This window comes from Rhinatrema bivittatum, chromosome 11 (assembly GCF_901001135.1).
Source record: "Rhinatrema bivittatum chromosome 11, aRhiBiv1.1, whole genome shotgun sequence".
NCBI lineage: Eukaryota > Metazoa > Chordata > Amphibia > Gymnophiona > Rhinatrematidae > Rhinatrema > Rhinatrema bivittatum.
In genome coordinates, this window is record NC_042625.1 from 54,382,686 (window position 1) to 54,403,397 (window position 20,712).

Genomic DNA, 20,712 nt, shown 5'->3' on the forward strand with positions numbered 1-20,712 from the left:
GCTGAGCTCTGTATCGCCAGTGTTTCCTGCGCTCACATTCTGTGTCCCACAAGAGTGTAATCTTCCAGTACGATGTCCTGAATCCATACTGGCACACAGCTCTGATTCACAAGAGCTTTTGCCGTTGTGCGCTGTTTTTTGTTTTGTTTTTTTTTTGTTTTTTATCAAGCTTGGCTCTGTATCGCCAGTGTTTCAGACACTCACCTTCTGTCGCTCCACCCAGGGTAGTGGCCTGTGTAGTGATGGATTCCCCCTCTATGAATAGACTTCTGAGGGGAGCTGTTCTGTGAACCAACAAACACACTGAGGTAAAACAAGACTGCTTTTACTGCTGCAGGAACCAGAGCTGCATTCAGAAGCTATGCATAAAAGGTTAAACACACATTCATAATCAGCATGAACAGTATTACAGCAGCATTCTGCCCTTTAAATTCATAACCATGGATATTGTATATTTTTGTATTTACTTGCACCAAGGCTTGATTTGCCTTTAAATTATCAGTGAGTTCTCGATATCCCTCAAGGGAATATCACCACACTAATCACTAGGTCCAGTTTTACTCGTGCACAAGCAAATACAACTGTCCCCTGGCCCTCCATAGATATGTCTGCGATGCTTAAATGTTCCTTAACCCACAGGAGTTAGCAGCCATGTGATGTGTCCCCCTGGCCCTCCACTGATATGTATCGCAGTGCTTAAATGTTCCTTCCCACGTGATGCACCCTTGAGAGTGACAGACAATATTGAAGCTTAATGCTGGTTCAGCTAGGATGATCATAAAGATGATCCTTCTGGGGTACAGTGATGGGACTGGGGATGCAAGGATTAATGTGGAAACACAGAGCGCAGGTTTACTTGTAATTAATAGGCTGGCAGGCGAAGCAGATGAATGCCTGTGTTTAAGGTGGAGGTGAATGTCACTATAATGAATCTCTCTCTGTGTGGCTGAGAAAAGTACTCATGCTCTGGTCTTCATTCCAGAAGCCTTTATCCCAGCTCTCCTGTCCAGAACTGCAGCAATCCAACAACAGTTTTCAGCAAACACGAGAATACAGCAGAGATACTGTAATTCCTTTGCAGCTTTCCCAAGCTGTGCTGAATACTTGCTGCAGGGCTGAGCTGAGTCAGGATCTGCTGTTTGTCCCCTTTCTGTCTCACCAAAAGCTGGGGCTGAACTGAGAAATCCTGCTCCTCCACTCATTGGTTTGTGGAGTCACATGACCTGGAGTGCAGTGTAGTGACATCTGAAGCAGCCATATTGTGATTGTCTGTATCAGTCTCAGCATCTTTAATCCTTATTCCTCCATTATAGGCACAGAGAGAGCACTGCATCTGTAATCCATGATGGTGCACAGCTCTTCTCCGCAGGAGCCTTTGCTGCAATGCACATTTTCAGGACATTTAGGCAGTTAAACAGTGATTTGCCTGGGTAAACTGTCATCCTCAGAGTTAAGCTCTGGAATTCATTGCCAGAGGATGTGGTTACAGCGGTTTAACTGGGTTTAAAAAAGGTTTGGATAAGTTCCTAGAGAAAAAATCCATAAACTGCTATTATGGTAATTAATAAGCAATAGTAGCTTGTGATTAATCTAATGTTTGGGTACTTGCCAGGTTCTTATGGCCTAGTTTGGCCTCTGTTGGAAACAGGATACTGGGCTTGATGGGCCCTTGGTCTGACCCAGTATGGCATATCTCATGTTCTTATAATGTCTGGAATTTTAGTTGCATTCAAATGGGGCTTTGCTATGGGCTTGTTTAGGTCAGGAGAATAAAACAGCATGGATGCTTTGCATTTTCAAATGTACGCAAACTGTTTTATCTCCCTCCAGCTGTCTGCACAAATAGCAGGTGTAAAGGTATAGGGGGTGCCTATAGTGCTCCTACTTTATGCTAATGAACTATTGGCATAACTTCCCTTTGATAATGAACTGCAGAGTACCTGCAGTAAAAGTGCCTGCATGCTAGCCCTCCTCACCTTGCTGCTTTACTATACTCCATCCCCCCTCTCTCCCTCCCATAATGTTACTCATGAGCTTGGTGCCCTCCTCACCTTGCTGCTTTACTATACTCCATCCCCCCCCCCCCCCCCCCCCCCCCCCCCCCCCCCCCCCCCCCCCCCCAAAATGTTACTCCTGGGCATGGTGCCCTCCTTAATGGGCTGCTTTACTATACTCCCTCCCCCCTCCCTCCCATAATGTTACTCCTGGGCTTGGTGCCCTCCTTAATGGGCTGCTTTTCTATACTCCATCCCCCCCATAATGTTACTCCTGGGCATGGCGCCCTCCTTAATGGGCTGCTTTACTATACTCCCTCCCCACTCCCTCCCTTAATGTTAGTCCTGGGCTTTGTGCCCTCCTCACCTTGCTGCTTTACTATACTCCCTCCCTCCCATAATGTTACTCCTGGGCTTGGTGCCTTCCTCACTGGGCTGTTTTTCTATACTCCCTTCCCCCTCCCTCCCATAATGTTACTCCTGGGCTTGGTGCTCTCCTCATCTGGCTTTGTTGCCCCATGGGCTCTGTTCCTTTGACTGGGTTACCCTGGCTTCTGTGCTGGGTTGACGCGTTCATTTCTTTGTTGCAGGTGGATGATACAATGCTCATGTTTGACAAAACTACCAACCGGCATAGAGGTGAGAGGGCTTGTGGGTAGGCTGCAGTCCTGTGATTTTAGCATTATTTCATACTACTACTTTTGTTAATAGTGAATTGTATGGATTATTATTGCAAAAGCTTCTTCTTATCACCCTAACCCCCCCCCCCCCTCCTCATTACCATGACTGCTTCACTCTTATTTTCTTTTCTCAGGGTTTGGATTTGTGACATTTGAGAGTGAAGATGTTGTTGAGAAAGTGTGCGAAATTCACTTCCATGAAATTAACAACAAAATGGTGAGCTCATACATGAAAGGACACTGGGGGGAAAAAGGACAGGCTGATGGCGAGGGATATGTACAGGGCAAAAGAGGAGCTGGAGATATTTGCGGGAAGGAGGACAGGCTAGTGGGAGGGTTTAGCACAAGGATGGGTTAAAAGTGCTTGCGGGCAGGGAGGCAAAGGACATAGAGGAGATGCACTTAGGTCATGAAGTTGATTGCAAATGAATGGAAGAACCGATTAAGAAGAAATCAGGGGATACCTAAAGTCACTGCATCTGTCAGTGTGTTGCAAGAGAGGAGCACAGATCTGGGGAGAGCAAGGGAAAGGGCAAGGACAGTCAGGGAGGCTGTATTTAGATAAAGGGACGCTCTGAGATAACTTGTATTTCTTTGTTCAGGTGGAATGTAAGAAAGCACAACCAAAGGAAGTGATGTCACCCACTGGCTCTGCACGGGGGCGCTCTCGAATGATGCCCTATGGGATGGATGCCTTCATGCTAGGAATTGGCATGCTGGGTGAATATTGCAGCTGTTGTTGTTAGTGTACAACGTCCCTGCCCTGAAAGGTCATGCATTGAGTGGTAATGCAGCGATGATGTTGTGCTGGAGCTGTCAGGTTCTAAAGCAGAATGTCTTACATTGAATGCCCTGGGGTGTGAACAACATGGTGTGCTAACCTGGTGCACTGCATGTGTGCATGTAGCATGTGCATAGTCAGGGAGAGGCATGGGATGTGCTACAATGGCACAGTCTATATGTATAGTTGGGTAAGTGATGTGTGGCAGGATAGTGCAGTGTAGTGCAGTGTGCTTGGAGTATTTGGTGCAGTTGTATGCCTGTGTTTCCACAGTGGCTGTGCACAGCTGGGTGGCAGCAGTGCAGAAATAAATCTGGGTGGTAGTGCATGCCAATTTGGTACATTCAGATAACCCAGTTCACGTCAGTGTTTGCATGTGCATGTTTGCAGCTGGGTTGTGGTATGAGGAACGGCATTGGGTGAGTTATTGCCATACTCCTTTTTCACAACATTATGAGAACTGAGAGCTTACAGTGCAGTTCCTTCTGGGTTTAAGAGCATTGGGAGGAACCACAATCTGTTACATCCCTGCTATTTGGGAGATAAAGTTGTGAGCAAGAAAAGAGAAAACTGGTATGCTTTCTTCTTGTTTAGAGAAGATCCAGGTATTTTGTAAACTGTTTATTTAAACAGGAATGACAGCACACAAGGAACAACACAGAAAAACAAAGTACAATAATACTAAATAAGGAAAAAGATAATCAGACAATATCAAACACAGAGACAAGAAATGCGTCTGATAACAGAAATGAGATGGGGTGGAGTTGACTGAGTGAATCTGTGGCTATGAATTGCGCTGACCCCAGCCCTGTAAGCATCTTCAGAGCTTGTTGGCTGGCACTTGGCTGACCTCACAGGTCTTGAACATGTTTGCAGGGCTGGCACAAATGGAGCAAGGTGACAGCAGCCATGGAATTAGCTCCTGCCGCTTAGCTAAGTTTACCTATGGAGGCCAAAGAGATGGGGAGGTGGATACTAGGGAAGAGGGGGAAAAGATGGGGCAGATCTTGGGGGAAGAGTGATAAGAGGGAGAGGGGCAGAAACTGGGGGAAGGGGGGGGTATTGTTTTAGGGAAGAACAAAATGGAGGCTTGGTGATGGCAAAAGGAGGCATTATAGGAATAAGGGATGATGAGGATGTGATGGGAAGGAAAGAAAAGGAATGAAAAGGTAGGAGAGAGGAAAATGAAGTGGAGGAGTTGGAGAGGGAGCTGAAAGATGTGAGAAGAGATGGCAACAAAGGGAAGAGAAATGGAAGCTGAGAAGAGAAAGATGGCAAGAACCAGGGAGAAAGGAGAAAAAAGGTAGAGCTCCGGTCCCTGGTGGCATTGCTGTGACAGAAACAGCTGAAGATTTGGGGGAGAGGGGTAGAAACAGCACTAGGTGGGGGACACCCTTCCCCATTTCACTTACAAAAGTTAATGTGCATATTTGTACAGACCCCAGAAAAATTAGAAGGAACATTAGTTGGGAGAAAGCATAAACTAGGGAAGAAAATCTCCAGGCTGATGGGGCCAAATACCATGCCTGGTTCTGACTGAGCTGGAAGCTCATAGGAGCAAACTACCTGTGATAAGGTCATGCAAGGCCAAAATGGATTCCAGGTCTTGTTATAAATATTCAAAAGCCCTTTTAGTGGAAAAAAAAAAAAAAAAAGTAAATCTTTCAAGAGAGACAATCTCCTGAATCTGAGACAGGTCTTTTGGCAGGCCTTCCAGAATGTAGGAACAGTAAATCTGGTAGAAAGAGACAACACAAATATCCTGCCATCTTTGCATTTATTGAAGTGACTTACCACACTAGATTAGTCATTCTCCTGATTGCTGTTCAATGTGTTTAAATTCTTAGTTTTAATTCAGGAGCGGCACAACCAGCATTTGCAAAATATTAAATACACCACATATGGGGCCCTTCAGTGAAAAATAATCCTTACTGATCACATCATGTTTCTTTGCTAAAATGACAAGGTGTCAGTCTGTAAATAAACACTGCAGTGGCCACAGGAGTAAGACCCTCAAGCATTATTTACAAGACCAGATGTTCTGGAGGAAATGGCATCCTCTGAAATGCTGTTATGATTCAGAGCAGACACTATCTTGTGTGAGGGTCTATCTAGCATTGTATATATTTAGTAGTGCTATAGAAAGGAGTAATAGTTTAATAATGCTTCAGTTCCCTGTGTGTACCCAGAGCATTCCAGACTCCTGGGTTTATGCATCTGTGCCAGCACATGGAGACAAAGTTTAATTGACACTGCTTGATAAACACTGGTGCCACCTGCAGTTCCTCAGTATTTCTCTGTCTCCAGCAGATGGTGGCTGGTGCATTCACCTGCAGTTTCTGGTGATTTTTTTTTCGGTCTTGTTTCTTTTTCTCAGGAGCATTTCTCCCAGGGGTCGCCTGTTTTGGTTGAGGTGGACGAGCTGGAGGTCGGTGACCTTTTTGTACGCTCGCTCTAGCTCCCATCCGTGAGGTGCAAATCTGGTGGTCCAGATCCCTCCCTTCACGAGGCCACCTAGGTGGCTTTTCAGCTCGGGGCAGCTGCTTTTTGTTTTTAGGGCTCTTTCCTAGTTTTCAGGCTGAGCTGAAGCTGGACAGCCCCCCTTTGGCCTTAGGAGAGCAGCGGCCCTGTTATTTTTGTAAAGTTTAAAAACAAAACAGTTTCAGCGGGGCGGTAAGTCTCTCCTGGGCTCTACGGGCGGCGTTTTTGCTATCGGGGCAGTGTTTTTCAGGGGATATTCTCACTGTGCTCTGTGGGGCTCTGTCTCCATCTGCTGGCACGGATGCATAAACCCAGAGGTCTGGAATGATCTGTGGTACTACAGGAACGAAAATTAGCAGGTAAGAACCGATTTTCCTTTACATTCTTTGAAAATGGATGTAAAACGACAGAGGGTAGAGGTAAATGGAATTTACTCTGAGGAGGAAAAAAGTGATTAGTGCAGTGCTTTGGGGATGAGTCCTGGGGCCAGTTTTTTGCTTTGTGAGGGACATTGCGGAGGGTTTAGAAGGAAAAGTTTGCCTTTTTGCAGATGACACAAAGATCAGAAACAGATTGGACAACCCTGAAGAAGTAGAAGGCATGAGAAGTGATCTAAAAAAGCTTGAGAAGTGGTTGAATGCTTGGCAGTTAAGATTTAATGGAAACAATAAAAGCAGAGTCATGCCTTAAGAGTTCAGAGAGCTGAGGGAGCAGGATGTGGGAGGTGAGGAGCTGATGTGCGCTGAGCAGGAGAGAGACTTCAGGATGGTAGTGTCTGATTTCAAGGAAGCGAAGCAGTGTGACAAGGCAGTGACCAAAGCCAGGAGTATAGGGAGAGGTATAATCAGCAGAAAAAGGTGAGAATGCCCCTGTGCAGGTCATATTGAGGCCTCACCTGGAATACTGTGTTCATTTCTGGAGGCCATATTTTAAAAAGGACAGAGAGCTAGAGGCATTTCAGAGGAAGACAACCTAAGCCATATGAGATGAGACTGAATATGTATACCCTAGAAGAGAAAAGGGGAAATATGACAGACAACTTAAATACCTGAAAGTTATTCAATAGAAAGGAAGTTGTAGAACTAGGGGTCATAATGTGTTCTTCCAAAGGGAAAGATTCAGGAACAGCATCAGGAAATATTTTTTCACAGAAAGGGTGTGATGGATGCCTGGAATGCCCTATCAGTTGATGTAGTGGAGAGAAAAATGGAATTAAAAAATGTGTGGGATAAGCACAGAGGATCAATAATGGCACAAGAATGAAAATGTATTGGGATAACATGCACAGAGCAGCAGTTACATCCCAAAACAGCAGTTTGCAATTGCATCAGGACTCCATAAAGCATGGGGGTAACCTGCACGGAGTGGCGATTGCAATCCAAACAGCTGTAGTATGACCTCATCAGGGCTGAAAGAAAGTATGAGGAGCCCAACAGTGCAATCGACTTGGCCATGCGTGGGACAGATATGACAGAAGAGTCGAGAGAGCAAGTGAAAGACCCAAGAGGAGAGTTAGTGTTGGGTTGCATTTGGAAATGTACATGTACATCTTCCAAAAGACAATGAATCTCAACTGGACAGAATGGATGGGCCATTGTGGTCTTTATCTGCCATTATTTACAATGACTCATTGAGTGACAAGGCAGGACCACATGAGACCTAGGGTGAGAGATAAGGTAATAGCAGTAACAGAACAAATTTCAGACTTCAAACTATAGCCAAAGGGACAGTGGCATCACATCTGGAGATGTGCATCAGAACTTTCTACCACCCTCCAACAAGGACAGAATCTAGAGAAAGAAATGGGAGATAGAGATAAGTACGGTGCAACAATCTAATAAGTAATTCAGCACTTTTGTTCAACTAGCAGTTCTTGTGCGACTTCTTTCAGATTGATTGCCAATCAGTCCCAGATCCCTGTGCCATTCTTCTCTAGTATCTCACAAAAGGTTACACATTAGGGAACTGGGTCTCTGATGAGGACTCTTGAAAGTTAAAACTTTTTCTGATGCATTAAGTTTCCTAGACACCCATTTTTGGTATCTAAGAACTTCCAGGGATCCTCACAGCTGAAAAGAGAGAAACTGAGGGCAGAACAGAGCACTTGGCTGTCAGTTCTGTCTCTTTGGCCCAAACCTGCCAAACGTATCTTGAGCCTAAGGAGACTCATACTTAAAACACAGAAAGTGTAAGTACAAGGGGGGAGATACTGAGGGTACTGTAGAAGAGAAATCAAGTGCACACTTTAATAAACTTAAAGATGATCTGGCAAAGGTGCCGCATTGGTGAAACTGTCATTGATCACAGAGTGCCCTCTTCTGGAAGCCTTTAGACCTGCAAAAGCAATGATTACTATTTACAAAGCATCTTGCCTTTTAAGGTTTTTGGGGTAGTGCTCTCTGGAAGACTATCTATCATGTTTTCCCTTCTCTCTTTTCCTGTTCCTCTCTTCCTCATTCCTTTTCCCTGACACTCAATCCCTCGATACTTATATATTGTCATGCGCCTGTTATATCTACTTCTATTCATAATCAGGCTGATACAGTTCAGTGCGCTTATTCAGTAAGGGGTAATAGCGCGTCGAAAACACGCGTCCAACCCCCCCCCCCCCCCCCCCCCCCCGAAACTAATAGCACCCGCAACATGCAAATGCATGTTGATGGCCCTATTAGGTATTCCCGCGCGATTCAGAAAGTAAAATGTGTAACCAAGCCGTACATTTTACTTTCAGAAATTAGCGCCTACCCAAAGGTAGGCGTTAATTTCTCTCGGCACCGGGAAAGTGTACAGAAAAGCAGTAAAAACTGCTTTTCTGTACACCCTCCGACTTAATATCATGGAGATATTAAGTCGGAGGTCCCAAAAATAAAAAATAATTAAAAATTAAAATCTGCTCGCGAGTTGAAAACCGGACGCTCAATTTTGCCGGCGTCTGGTTTCCAAACCCGTGGTTGTAAGCGGGTCCGAGAACCAAAGCAGGCAAAATTGAGCGTCGGCTGTCAAACCTGCTGACAGCCACCGCTCATGTCAAAAAGGAGGCGCTAGGGACGTGCTAGTGTCCCTAGCTCCTCCTTTTACCGTGGGCCCTAATTAGCATAATTTTATTTACTGTATCGCGCGCACAGGACACTGGCTTGTGTGCGCGCCGGGAGCTCGCCCACTCTCCTGCGTTTCTTTCTGTATCAGCCTGAATGTTTGCTTGTCTGGGTCACACACACATTGTACTGCACACTAAAGGTGGCTACATATTGCAGAGCCTTAGGATCTGCTCTGAATGGCAATTACTATAAAAATTAAAAAAAAAAATTTCCCTTTTCCTAGCATGTAGCCAGATGGACTTAGGACCAATGGGTTATGCTCCCCTGCCAGCAGATGGAGACAGTCAGATTTCAAAGCTGACATCACCCTGGAAACGCCCCTGCAGTGACCTTAGCTCTTCAGTATTTCTCCGTCTCCAGCAGATGGGACGTACATCTCCCTGTGGGGATTGCTGTACTTTTTGGAATGAGAAATTCTACATTTAAATTGGAGAAAAAATTGAGCCCCGCTCTCCTGCAGTGATACCTAAAGGTCCCTCCCCTAGTTGAGAATTCCTGAGGCAATTTTCAAAATCCCTCAGAGGTGTACCTTGGTCCGGTAGCTAGATCCCGGTGTGGACTTTGCTGCTTAAGCAGCTAAAAGGCAGTGGATGCAGGACGCCGAGCGCGGCGGTAACGGCCAAAGCCTTCTTCCCCCATAGCCAGAGACTGTCTCTGACTCAGCTGGTCAGCGCTGAACCCAGGTAAGTTTAAAAAAAAAAAAAAAAAAAGAGAGAGAGAGATTTACCTCCTGATTCAGAGACATTTTAAGGGGTTTCGGTAAGACTTCCTCTGTTCTCCCTGCTCGACGTTGTTTACGATCACGTTGGGGTAAGGAGAATGGGCTGAGCAGCCCCCCACCCCAGAGGGCTAGGCCAGCTTTAGGCTTGGTTGGCACACCACATGGTAGGCCGGTGGCGCAATTTTGCATGTGTCTTTGTGCGTGCTGTATTGCCCTTCATAGAATATTGGTACGCGCAGTGCGTTGGCTCTGCGCATGTGCTGTGCGCATAACTTCGCACGCATACATATGTGCACAACCTACTACAGATAAAGCCGGGCACATGGGCTATGTGTACGCCTCACCGCATCCCGCCTAGGAGCCTGAAATCTGTGCACATAAAAATTTAAGCGCGAGCCAACAGAACACACAGTTATGGCTTCGGTAGCCAAGAAACATAAGCGTTTTTCCTAGCGTGTAGCATATGGACTCAGGACCAGTGGGTATAGTGTGCTCCTGATAGCAGTTGGAGACGGATCAGATTTCAATCTGACGTCAGCCCTAGTACTTATACCCCTGCAGGAAGCCCTGCTCCCCAGTATTTTCCTTCTCCATAGCAGTTCAGGACTCTATACACGCTTGCACAGCATTAGAGTATTCTAACCAAAGAAATCCAAAACAAAGAAGAAAACTTACCTTTACAGACGAGCCCCGCTCTCCTACGGTGATACTACGGGTCCCTCCCCCCAGTCGAGATTCCTGAGGTGATTTCCACGATCCCTCAGAGGTAGGCCTCAGTCCGGCAGCTGGCTCCCGGAGTGGACTTAGCTCCTGCAACGGGTGCAGCTGAGAGGCAGCGAGTGCAACTTCAAGTACGGCAGTGAAGGTACTTTTCCCTCTCCCCCCCCCCCCCACAGCCGGAGACCGCCCGGGATGAGATCGGGAAACGCCGAGACAAGGTAAGGTAGAAAACTTCGTAAAAGTCTCTGGTCTCCGAGGCTCGAATAGCCACACAGATCGCCAGCCGGCGTCAGTGCTACTGGGTTGATGAGCCCTATCCGGGCTAGACCCCGGTCTGACGTGAGGGTCCTCCCACGTGGAGACACTCCGAGGTGGTAGCCATGTTGCTCGCGTGGTCGCCGTTGACATTTTCAGTTGATCGCCGCTCTGTCCGCCAATTCGATCCGTGCGCACAGAGGCGAGCCGTGCGTACGGTGGGTCATCTATGGGAGAGGGGAATTCAGTGGCACCTACCCCAGTACCTCCTGGGCTAGGCATGGACCCGGCTGCCTTCTCTTGTGTGGAATTTTTCCAGGGCCTTCAAGCCTTCGTACAGGCGCAGTCTGCTACCTCACTTGCCCCTGTCCGGATAGAACCTCTGCCGGTAAGCCCTCCTTCTCCCAGTCCTATGGGCAGACCTCGAGGCATGCCTCACCTCACCTGGCAGGGACCCAGATGGCATGGATGAAGAGGAGGAAACAGATTCCTTGGAAGATGGGGAAATTCCCCCTGGTTTAGAACCGTATCGGATCTTGTTACGGTTTTTACATAGAGACAAATTCCCGGCCCTGGTTTCCTAGACCCTGAAGATGCTGGGAGTTCCTAGGGCAGACTCTACATAAGAACATAAGAAATTGCCATGCTGGGTCAAATCAAAGCAGAATCCCATTCTGATTTCCCTATGGAAAGCCTTTTGATACTTTCCAGTACTGGAAGCCATCCAGGAGTTGATTTACCTGGAATGGGACGCCCCAGAAGCAAGTTTTAAAGGAGGATGAGTGTTTAGGAGCTCTATAACCACTGGATCTGGCTGTGAGAGAGTGTTTGCATTTCCCTAAAGTGGATGCGCTGGTCTGTGCCGCCTCTCTCAGTGAACAACTATCCCAGTGGAGAGAGGAGCAGGCTTAAAGGATGCGCATGATATTGCCACTCCCAGCACAAGAAGTAGGTAGTGGAGACTACTCTTTTAAGGATCCTCAGGATGAGGGCTATAATCCCAGTACCTGCGCCCCAGGAAAATACGGGGCTATTTCATCGTACCCAAGAAGGAAGATACTGGGTCACTATTATCAGTTCCGGGCACTGCCTTTTGGCCTAGCCACCACTCCCAAAACAATTTCCAAGATTATGGGAGTCGTGGCGGCAGCATTGAGAAAAGAGGGAATACTGGTGCACCCGTACTTGGGCGACTAATTGATCTGGGCTAAGTCCGTGGAAGAGAATCTCTGAGTGATCAACAGGGTGACCTCCTTACTTTAGGAACTCGGCTGGGTCGTAAACCTGGCCAAAAGCAGTCTCAAGCCCTCCCAGTCCTTGGAATATTGGGAGTCCAGTCCGACACCAAGCAGAGCAAGGTCTTCCTTCCAACCACACGGATAAGGAAGTTGATGTCCCAAGTGCGTCAGTTAATGAGCACGATACGCCCAATGGTGTGGAACTATTTCCAAGTTCTCGGTTTGGCGGCAACCCTGGAGGTAGTGCCGTGGGCATGGGCACATATGCGACCACTTCAATGCTCACTGTTGTCTCAAGACTATTCGATCGCCTCCTCTTACCGATGGGAGTATGCTCTCAGCTCCAGTGGTGGCTACAAGAAGCTCATCTGAGCAGGGTGTACCCCTATCCTCTCCAAACTGGCTGGTCCTCACAATTGATGCAAGTCTCCATTGCTGACGGCCCAGGAACATTGGACCGAGGAAGAAGCCCTCTGGAAAATCAACCACCTAGAAGCCCAGGCGGTCCAGTTGGCGTGTCTACAATTCTGCCACAAACTCCAGGGTCAAGCGGTCCATGTAATGTCGGACAACCCAAAGACGGTAGCCTACATCAAGTGCCAGGATGGCACTAAGAGCCATCAAGTGTCACAGGAGATAGCTCTCCTTATGGAATGGACGGAAATACATCTACAGATGATCTCAACCTCCCACATCGCAGGAAAAGACAACATCAGAACAGACTTTTTAAGCAGGGAGAGTCTGGATTCAGGAGAGTGTTAAGCGGGTGTTGTTGGCCAAAGCCTTTCAGCCGATAGTAAATTGTTGGGGTCTCCCGTCCATCGACCTGCTGGCTGCATCTCACAATGCGAAGGTTCTCTGATTCTTCAGTCGCAGACGAGATCAGTGGTCCCTGGGGATCAACACTTTCGTTCAAATCTGGCCAGAAGATAAGTTGCTGTACACATTCCTTTCATGGCTCCTGCTGGGCAGGATCATTCGCAGCATCGAGCACCACAGGGGATTAGTCCTACTAGTAGCACCAGATTGGCCCAGGCATTTATGGTATGCGGACATGCATAGACTTCTGGTGGAGACACCCCCCCCCCCCCCCCCCCCCCAATACCTCCTCCAGCACAAGGACCTGCTACAGCAGGGGCCGGTCATTTAATGAGGATCCTCCCTTGAGAGGACTTGCCTGATGAAGCGAGGATATTCTGCGACAGTAACTGCTAACTTACTCCGCATTCGGACGTTCTCTACATCCCTAGCATATGTGCGGGTCTAGAGAGTATTTTGAGGCCTGATGCAAAGAACGTGATGTCCCCCGTACGACGGTCAAAATCCCACTTATTCTGGAATTTTTGTAGGATGTCTTGAATAAAGGTTTGACCCTTAACTCCTTGAAGGTCCAAATAGTGGTTCTCTCCTGTTTCAGGGGCAAAGTGAATGGAACCAGCCTATCGGCTTATCTGTACATGGCCTGTTTTCTGAAAGGGGTGAAGCACCACCAGCCACCCCTACGGTGGCTGATTCCCTTGTGGAATCTTAATCTACTAATAGAATTGTTGTCAGGGCCCTCTTTTCGGCCACTGCGCAGTCTGTCCTTGCGTTTATTAACCTTGAAAACGGTGTTCCTGGTGGCTATATTCTCAGCACGTCGCATCTCTGAACTACAGGCATTGTCATATCAGGAACCATTCCTCCAGATAAATCCAGGAGCGTTACAGCTTTGTTCCATTCCATCCATCCTTGCCCAAGGTAGTCTCGGAGTTTCATATGAATCAGTCCATTTTTTGCAGTCCCTAGATAAGCACAAGAACGCAGAAGAATACTGCCGCCTCCGTCATTTGAATGTCAGTAGACTCTTGGTACAGTATCTGGAAGTTTCAGAACTGGTCCGAAAGATGGCCCACCTGTTTGTCCTTCATGGTGGAAGGAAGCAGGGCGAACCAGGTTCACGGGCTATCATAGCTCACTGGATTAAGGAGGTGGTCACAGGAGCCTATGTGGAGGCAGGAAAGCCATTACCCTTTCAGGTTAAAACTCATTCCACTAGGGCTCAGGCGGTCTCATGGGCGGAAGCTAGACTGCTGTCTCCCATCGATATCTGCCGAGTGGCGATGTGATCCTCCTTGCACACCTTCTCCAGGTTCTATTGCCTGGATGTACATGCTTGAGAGGATACAGCCTCCTGCCCCAATTGGGAGCAGCTTTTGTACATCTCATTGGCCCTGAGTCCATCTGCCTATACGCTAGGAAATGGAGAATTACTTACCTGATAATTTTATTTTCCTTAGTGTAGACAGGTGGACTCAGCATCCCTCCCATGGCTACCTAAGAATGGGGCCAAGGATTCACCCATGGAATGGATATCGATTCCAAGAGATTACGAGTGAGCCGTTGTCCAATCCCTAGATCAGGGCATCTATATTCTTACTGGAGTTCAGTGTTTATGATTGGTTGAGAAGTTACGGTTATCCAGTTTTGTTTTTTTTTGTTTTTTTTTTTTGCAAAGTCATTTTTATTAAGACACAGAAGGTGACAAAAAACAAACCATGAACAACAGGACCATTAACCATTACAATAGCTAACATAGTACAGGCATTACGTAGGTCAGAAAACAAGAACAGCACTCCACTTCCACCTTCTCCATGTGATTTTATCCCCAAATAAACCCCCATCCAGTACCCACCCAAAAACACAATTACCCATTCCCAACTTCAGTCAACCCACATTAACCCTGCACACTCTCCACACACACAATCTCTCCTTTCCCCAGAGCTATAACAGTTAAGTTGGAGCCCACTTGTGAGCCCGCAGTTGCCAATGTGGAGAGTACCCCAACTCCCCAAGTTTGGTTTGCATTCCTGGTGACAAAGCTTCATAATATTTTTGCCAAATGGAGATAGTCTTTTGGGACCTTATGACATAACTAACAAACATCATACCGCTCCATCTGCATAAAAGTTGTTGTATGCTCCTTCCAGAGAGAAAAGGAAGGAACGGCATCTGTAATCCACTCCGATAGGATGCACCTCCAAGCCAAAAGAAAGGCTATAGAAATAAAGAAATTTTGACTTTTTGTAATAGATGGCGCCACATTTCACCACAAATTCATCCCACCCAATAACAAAACCTCCCCTTGGAAAGGCAACTGAATAGATGTACTGCTTCTTATAGAAAAATAGAACCATCTCCCAAAAGGAAACATTTTTGTGACATGTCAGGAAAAGGTGGATAAAGGAGCCCTTATCAAGAACATGTTTGTGATGGTCAGAATAGTCTACCAAGCCCATTTTGTGAAGACGAACCCTATCAGCTTGCGGTTATCTGTTTTTTTAATCATATTTTAAATCAAGATTTTTCAATAGTATGTCCACAGTGGCTTTTGAAGAGAATACTGAAGAGCTGAGGTCACTGCAGGGGTGTATCTTGGGTGATGTCAGCTTTGAAATCTGACTCAGTCTCCATCTGCTGGCAGGGGAGCATAACCCATTGGTCTTGAGTTCATCTGTCTACACTAAGGAAAATAAAATTATCAGATAAGTAATTTGTCCATGATGATCTTAACAGCTTTCTACTACCTCTGCTTTCCTCAATCACCTTGTCAACCATTGCAACCTTTTTATTTGTTTGCAGTGTAGCTAATTATCCTTTCCTTCTTGCTGGCCAGCACAAAGCACAGAAGCACTCTGCTTATAAACCTGCTTTAAAGGCAGATCATGTATGACACGATGCTCTCTCTGCCTTCAGGTTAGCCATGTGTGTGGAACATCTAAATAAGCTTTCTAGAAGAAACATTTGCATATGCATGATAGGAATCAGCTGCTAATTGGTTTCAGTTCAGTCTATCATCTGCAGAGGGTGTCTGGAAAAGGGAGCAGTAAGGGAAGTGATCAGTTCTGCAGATAGCACAAAATTATTCAGAGTGGTTAAAACAAAAGTGAATTGTGAGGAACTGCAGGAGGGACTTGTGAGACTAGTGGACTAAGTATCTAAATGGCAGATGAAATTTAATATGGACAAGCGCAAAGTGATGCATATAAGGAAAAATAATCCTAACTATAATAATATAATGCCAGGTTCCATAGTAAAACCACCTAGGAACAGAATCTTGGAGTCATTGTGAACAATATGTTGAAGTCCTCAGGTCAGTGTGTGGCAGTGGTCAAAAAAGTAAATAAAACGCTAGGAATTATTTGTAAAAGAATAGAGAATAAAATAGAATATCATCATGCCTCTGCTTAGATCTATGATGTAACCGCATTGTGTGCAATTCTGGTCACCTCATCTCATAAAGATCTAGCAAAACTAGAAAAGGTAAAGAGGAGGGCGACCAAAATGATAAAGGGGATGGAATGGCTCTCCTATGATGAGAGGCTACTCAGATTAGGGCTCTATAGTTTGGATATGATTGAGATTTATAAAATTCATGAGTGGTGTAGAACAAGTTAATAGGGAGCAGATATTTACTCTGTTAAATAGGACTAGGGGGCACTCCATGGAACTAACAGATTTACAACAAATTTGAGAAAATGTTTTTTCATTCGGCACAAAATCAAACTGTGGGATCTGTTGCCGGAAGATGAGGTCTAGAGACATCTAGTGTAGTATGATTTAAAAGGGGTTTGGACAAGTTCTGGAGCAAAAGTCTATAGACATTTATCTATGGACTTCAGGAAAGCCATTTCTTATCCATGGGACTGAGCAACAAGGAATTGGATCCACTCCTTGAGATCTGCTAGGTACTTCCTAATGACCCGGCTTGGCAACTGTCAGAGCTTGATGTGTCTTTGGTCTGACCCATCACGGCACTTCTTATGTTCTTATGTACAGAATGCTGGGCTCCATAAACCATTGGTCTGACCCAGCACGGCACTTCTTATGTTCTTATGTACAGGATGCAGGGCTCCATGCACCATTGGTCTGACCCAGCACGGCACTTCTTATGTTCTTATGTACAGGATGCAGGGCTCCATGCACCATTGGTCTGACCCAGCACGGCACTTCTTATGTTCTTATGCACAGGATGCAGGGCTCCATGCACCATTGGTCTGACCCAGCACGGCACTTCTTATGTTCTTATGCACAGGATGCAGGGCTCCATGCACCATTGGTCTGACCCAGCATGGCACTTCTCATGTATGTTTTGGAAGCAAACTGTCAACATTACTATAAAGTCCACCTGTACTTTTAGCCCACAGACTCTGCATTGATTTTGAAAGTTGAAGTAGGAGTGCACTGTTGCTTTGAAAGTTATGGTGGATACAAAGTACTTGCATCTGTTAATTTTTAAATTTCAACCCAAGCTGAAGCCGATGTACCATCGGATACTATAGGCATTTTCCAGCCCCAGAGGGCAATGGAATTTGAAGTGTTGAGGTGTGTCTGTTGTAGAAGTGGGATTTGAAGCCTGTTTTCCTGACTCTCAGCCCACCACTCTAACAACCAGGCACCTGCTAGAAAAGTTTGCAGATGGCGCTGAGAACGCAAACTATTTCCTCTCTCAACCTAAACACACCCTAGGAATGAGGAAGGGCAGTTTGCAGATGTGGCCAAAATGGGTAAAATACTTACTCCCTGCATCTTTATTTTATTATTTATTTATTTCATCTTCCACTTTGCCAATAGTCCAAAGTGGGTGCAGAACATTCAACATCTAATTTCAGTTTTTAAATAGAATGAGCAATTCTAAATACAACACAGACATTATTGCAAGATACCAAACTTTGCAACAGGGCAGAGAGCCAGAAAGCTGTTGAAAACATGAGAAGGGATCTAGTGAAGCCCAAGGAATGGTCTAAGATCTAGCAGCTAAGATTTAATGCTAAAAATTGCAAAGTAATATATTTAGGATGCCAAAACCCAAGGGACAGGAACAGTATTTGAGGTGAAATTCTTGAAAGCACAAAGAAAGAGCGGGATCTGGGGGTAATTGTATCTAGAGGAGAGGTCCATAAATTGCTATCAATAAGCTGTTAATCAATAAGCAATATTAGCTTGAGATTTATTTAATGTTTGGTTACTTTCCAGGTACTTGTGACTTGGATTGGCCACTGTTGGTAACAGGATACTGGGCTTGATGGACCCTTGGTCTGACCCAGTTTGGCATATCTTATGTTCTAACAGGTGGCTAAAGTGATGGTAAAAACTAGAAAGATGCTTGGCTGCATAGGGAGAGGAATGGTCAGCAGAAAAAGGGAGGTGATATTGCCCCTATATAGGTCCCTGGTGAAATTTCACATGGAATATTGTGTACAATTCTGGAGACTGCACCCTCGAAAGGATAAAAATAGAATGGAGTTGGTCCAGAGGGTGGCTACTAAAATCATCAGTGGTCTTCATTCTAAAGCATATGGGGATAGACTTAAAGATCTAAACATGTAAACCCTAGATGATAGGGGAGATATGATAGACATTCAAATATCTCAAAGGTTTACATGCACAGGAGGTGAACCTTTTTCAATGGAAAGGAGGCTGTAGAACGAGGGGTCACAAGATGAGTTTGAAAGGGAGTAGACTCAGAAAATATTTCTTTACAGAGAAAAAGGGAGGATGCGTGGAGGTGGTGACGATAAAAACAATATCTGAACTCAAGAAACCATGGGATAACTACAGGGAATGTCTAAGGAAGTGATGGGTATTATAATGCTAAATTAATTTGACGGATGGGCAGACTGGATGGGCCATACGGTCTTTTTCTGCTGTAATATTTCTAACTCCTCTGCTTAAAAGGCTTGAAGTCCTGTTCTCATTCTGTGGGTCTTTTCATTGCTGCTGTATTGTTTTTACAGCATTTAGAGACTGATATCCAGCTAGCTTTTTATGGATAAAGTGACTAGACAATGTAGTGAGGCATTTTCAATTTTTAAGTTCTCTTGCTCTTATTGATGCATCTTTAGCTGCTGCATGAGATTGAACTGGTGTGACTGGGGCCTTGAACTCCTATGTCCATTGCTGACCATCATCAGGAATGTTGCAGGTGCCTAGGCAAGGGCCAGAATGTCTTCAGTTGTTAACTTCTGCTCCTGGGTGTCATCTATAATGGTTTTGGATAGGCAGAGAGGCTCCATGGAAGCTCGTGGAGATATGAAACTGTACAGACATATATGCAGATTTGCCACCAAACTAAAACTCTAATTATTGCTATAGAATCTACCCCTGAGCTGCTGCAGAAAACAGTGAGAGTGGTGCCCAGACTACTACAACCTCCATCACCAGGATGGAGTGCTCCTCATTGTGGCTGCTACTATTGTTCTGCTTGTTTCTGTTGTTACTCCCGTCCTGCCTGTTACATTGGGAGTTGATGGGAGAAGTTCTCAAATACTCTGTCTGTCTCCTGGCAGGTTACCCAGGTTTCCAGGCTGCCACCTATACCAGTCGCAGTTACGCTGGCATTGCCCCAGGCTACACCTATCACTTCCCTGGTAAGTTAGTTTACAGCTGCTTTTTGCCTTCAATGCTGTACTCTTGTATATCACGTGGCCAAAAGTGTTTCTGTTGCATTTCTTATAGACTGGATTGTTGGGAGCTTAAGGGTCAGTGGGGAACTAGGGAGGACTGGCACTTGCTGAGGTTTTCAAGAACTTGTAAATGGGCTATCTGAAACATACACGAGTCTTCGTGTAAGAGGAAAAAAAGATTACACACTCTGAGGGAAAAGGAAAAGCTTCCCCTCCAAAGGTTCCTGTGCACACTGAGCTTTGTGGTTATATGGAAGATATGTGTGCACGTAGAGCTGAGTGTCTGTATGGAAGATAGTGTATGTGCACAGAGCTCTGTGTTTGTACAGAAGATGGTACATATGTGCAGAGGATGATTGTGTATGTGTGTGCACATAGCACTCTGTGGGTCCAGAGGATGGTGTGTGGGTACATGCAGCACTATGTTTGTTCAGAGGATGGTATGTGCATGCAGTGGGGTGTGTGTGTGTATACAGAGGATAGTGTGTTTCTGTGCACATAACGCTGTGTATGTACAGAAGATGGTGTGTATACAGAGGATAGTGTGTATGTCTGTGCAAGTAACGCTATGCGTGAACAGAGGATGGTGTGTGTGCACCTGGTGCTGTGTGTGTGTGCAAAGGACGATGTGTATGGGGGTGTGCAGCGCTGTGTGTGTGTACAGAGGATAGTGTGTGTGCATGCAACACTGAACAGGATGGTATGTGTGCACACAGTGCTGTGTGTGTGATGGAGTGTCATGCATTGTGTATGTGTGTACAGAGGATGTAACGTGTGATGGTGTGTGTCGTACAGCATTGTGTATGCATGAGAGAGACCCCCATTTGCTAATTTACTCTTCCCTGTACATACCCAGATCAGTAGTACTTGCTAGATATTTTATATACCGGTTTGTCTATTTTGCTTTCTCTTAGACTTATTCCTAGGGCTTCTCTCTTTTTTTTTTTTGTCTCCTATAGTTTGTCTTCATTTGTCCACTTTTTTTTGCAATAAAAGGCGCAGACCTCTGGTTTAAATATCTCTAGCTGTACTGTATTCCTGTCCTAACTAAAGGTTGAGCACAGTGGTGCCTAAAAGTACTGGCCTGATCTGTCAGAACCTTCACATCTCCCCTGGTTGGGAAGAGTCTCGGACATTTCACTAAGGTGATACCTCAAGGCTAGAGTCAGAGTATATGCAGAGAGCTGAAGTCTGCGGCTCCAGCCAAGAACCATCACTGCAATGACTGGGGAAGATGGGGAAAAATCCCAGGTGCTTTAGCCTGCTTCTGAGGGAAAAAGAAGCAGGCAAAGAAGAAAA

General features: G+C 45.7%; 1 protein-coding gene across 1 annotated transcript in view; it reads left to right on the forward strand.

Moving 5' to 3' along the window:
* Window positions 1–20,712, forward strand: part of MSI1 (musashi RNA binding protein 1) — a 67,445-nt gene that overhangs the window by 19,587 nt on the left and 27,146 nt on the right. The window contains exons 7-10 of the mRNA XM_029571265.1: window positions 2,585–2,633; window positions 2,809–2,891; window positions 3,277–3,394; window positions 19,297–19,377. Of these exons, the coding sequence (XP_029427125.1) occupies window positions 2,585–2,633; window positions 2,809–2,891; window positions 3,277–3,394; window positions 19,297–19,377 (331 nt within the window). The remainder of the gene's footprint in view (window positions 1–2,584; window positions 2,634–2,808; window positions 2,892–3,276; window positions 3,395–19,296; window positions 19,378–20,712) is intronic.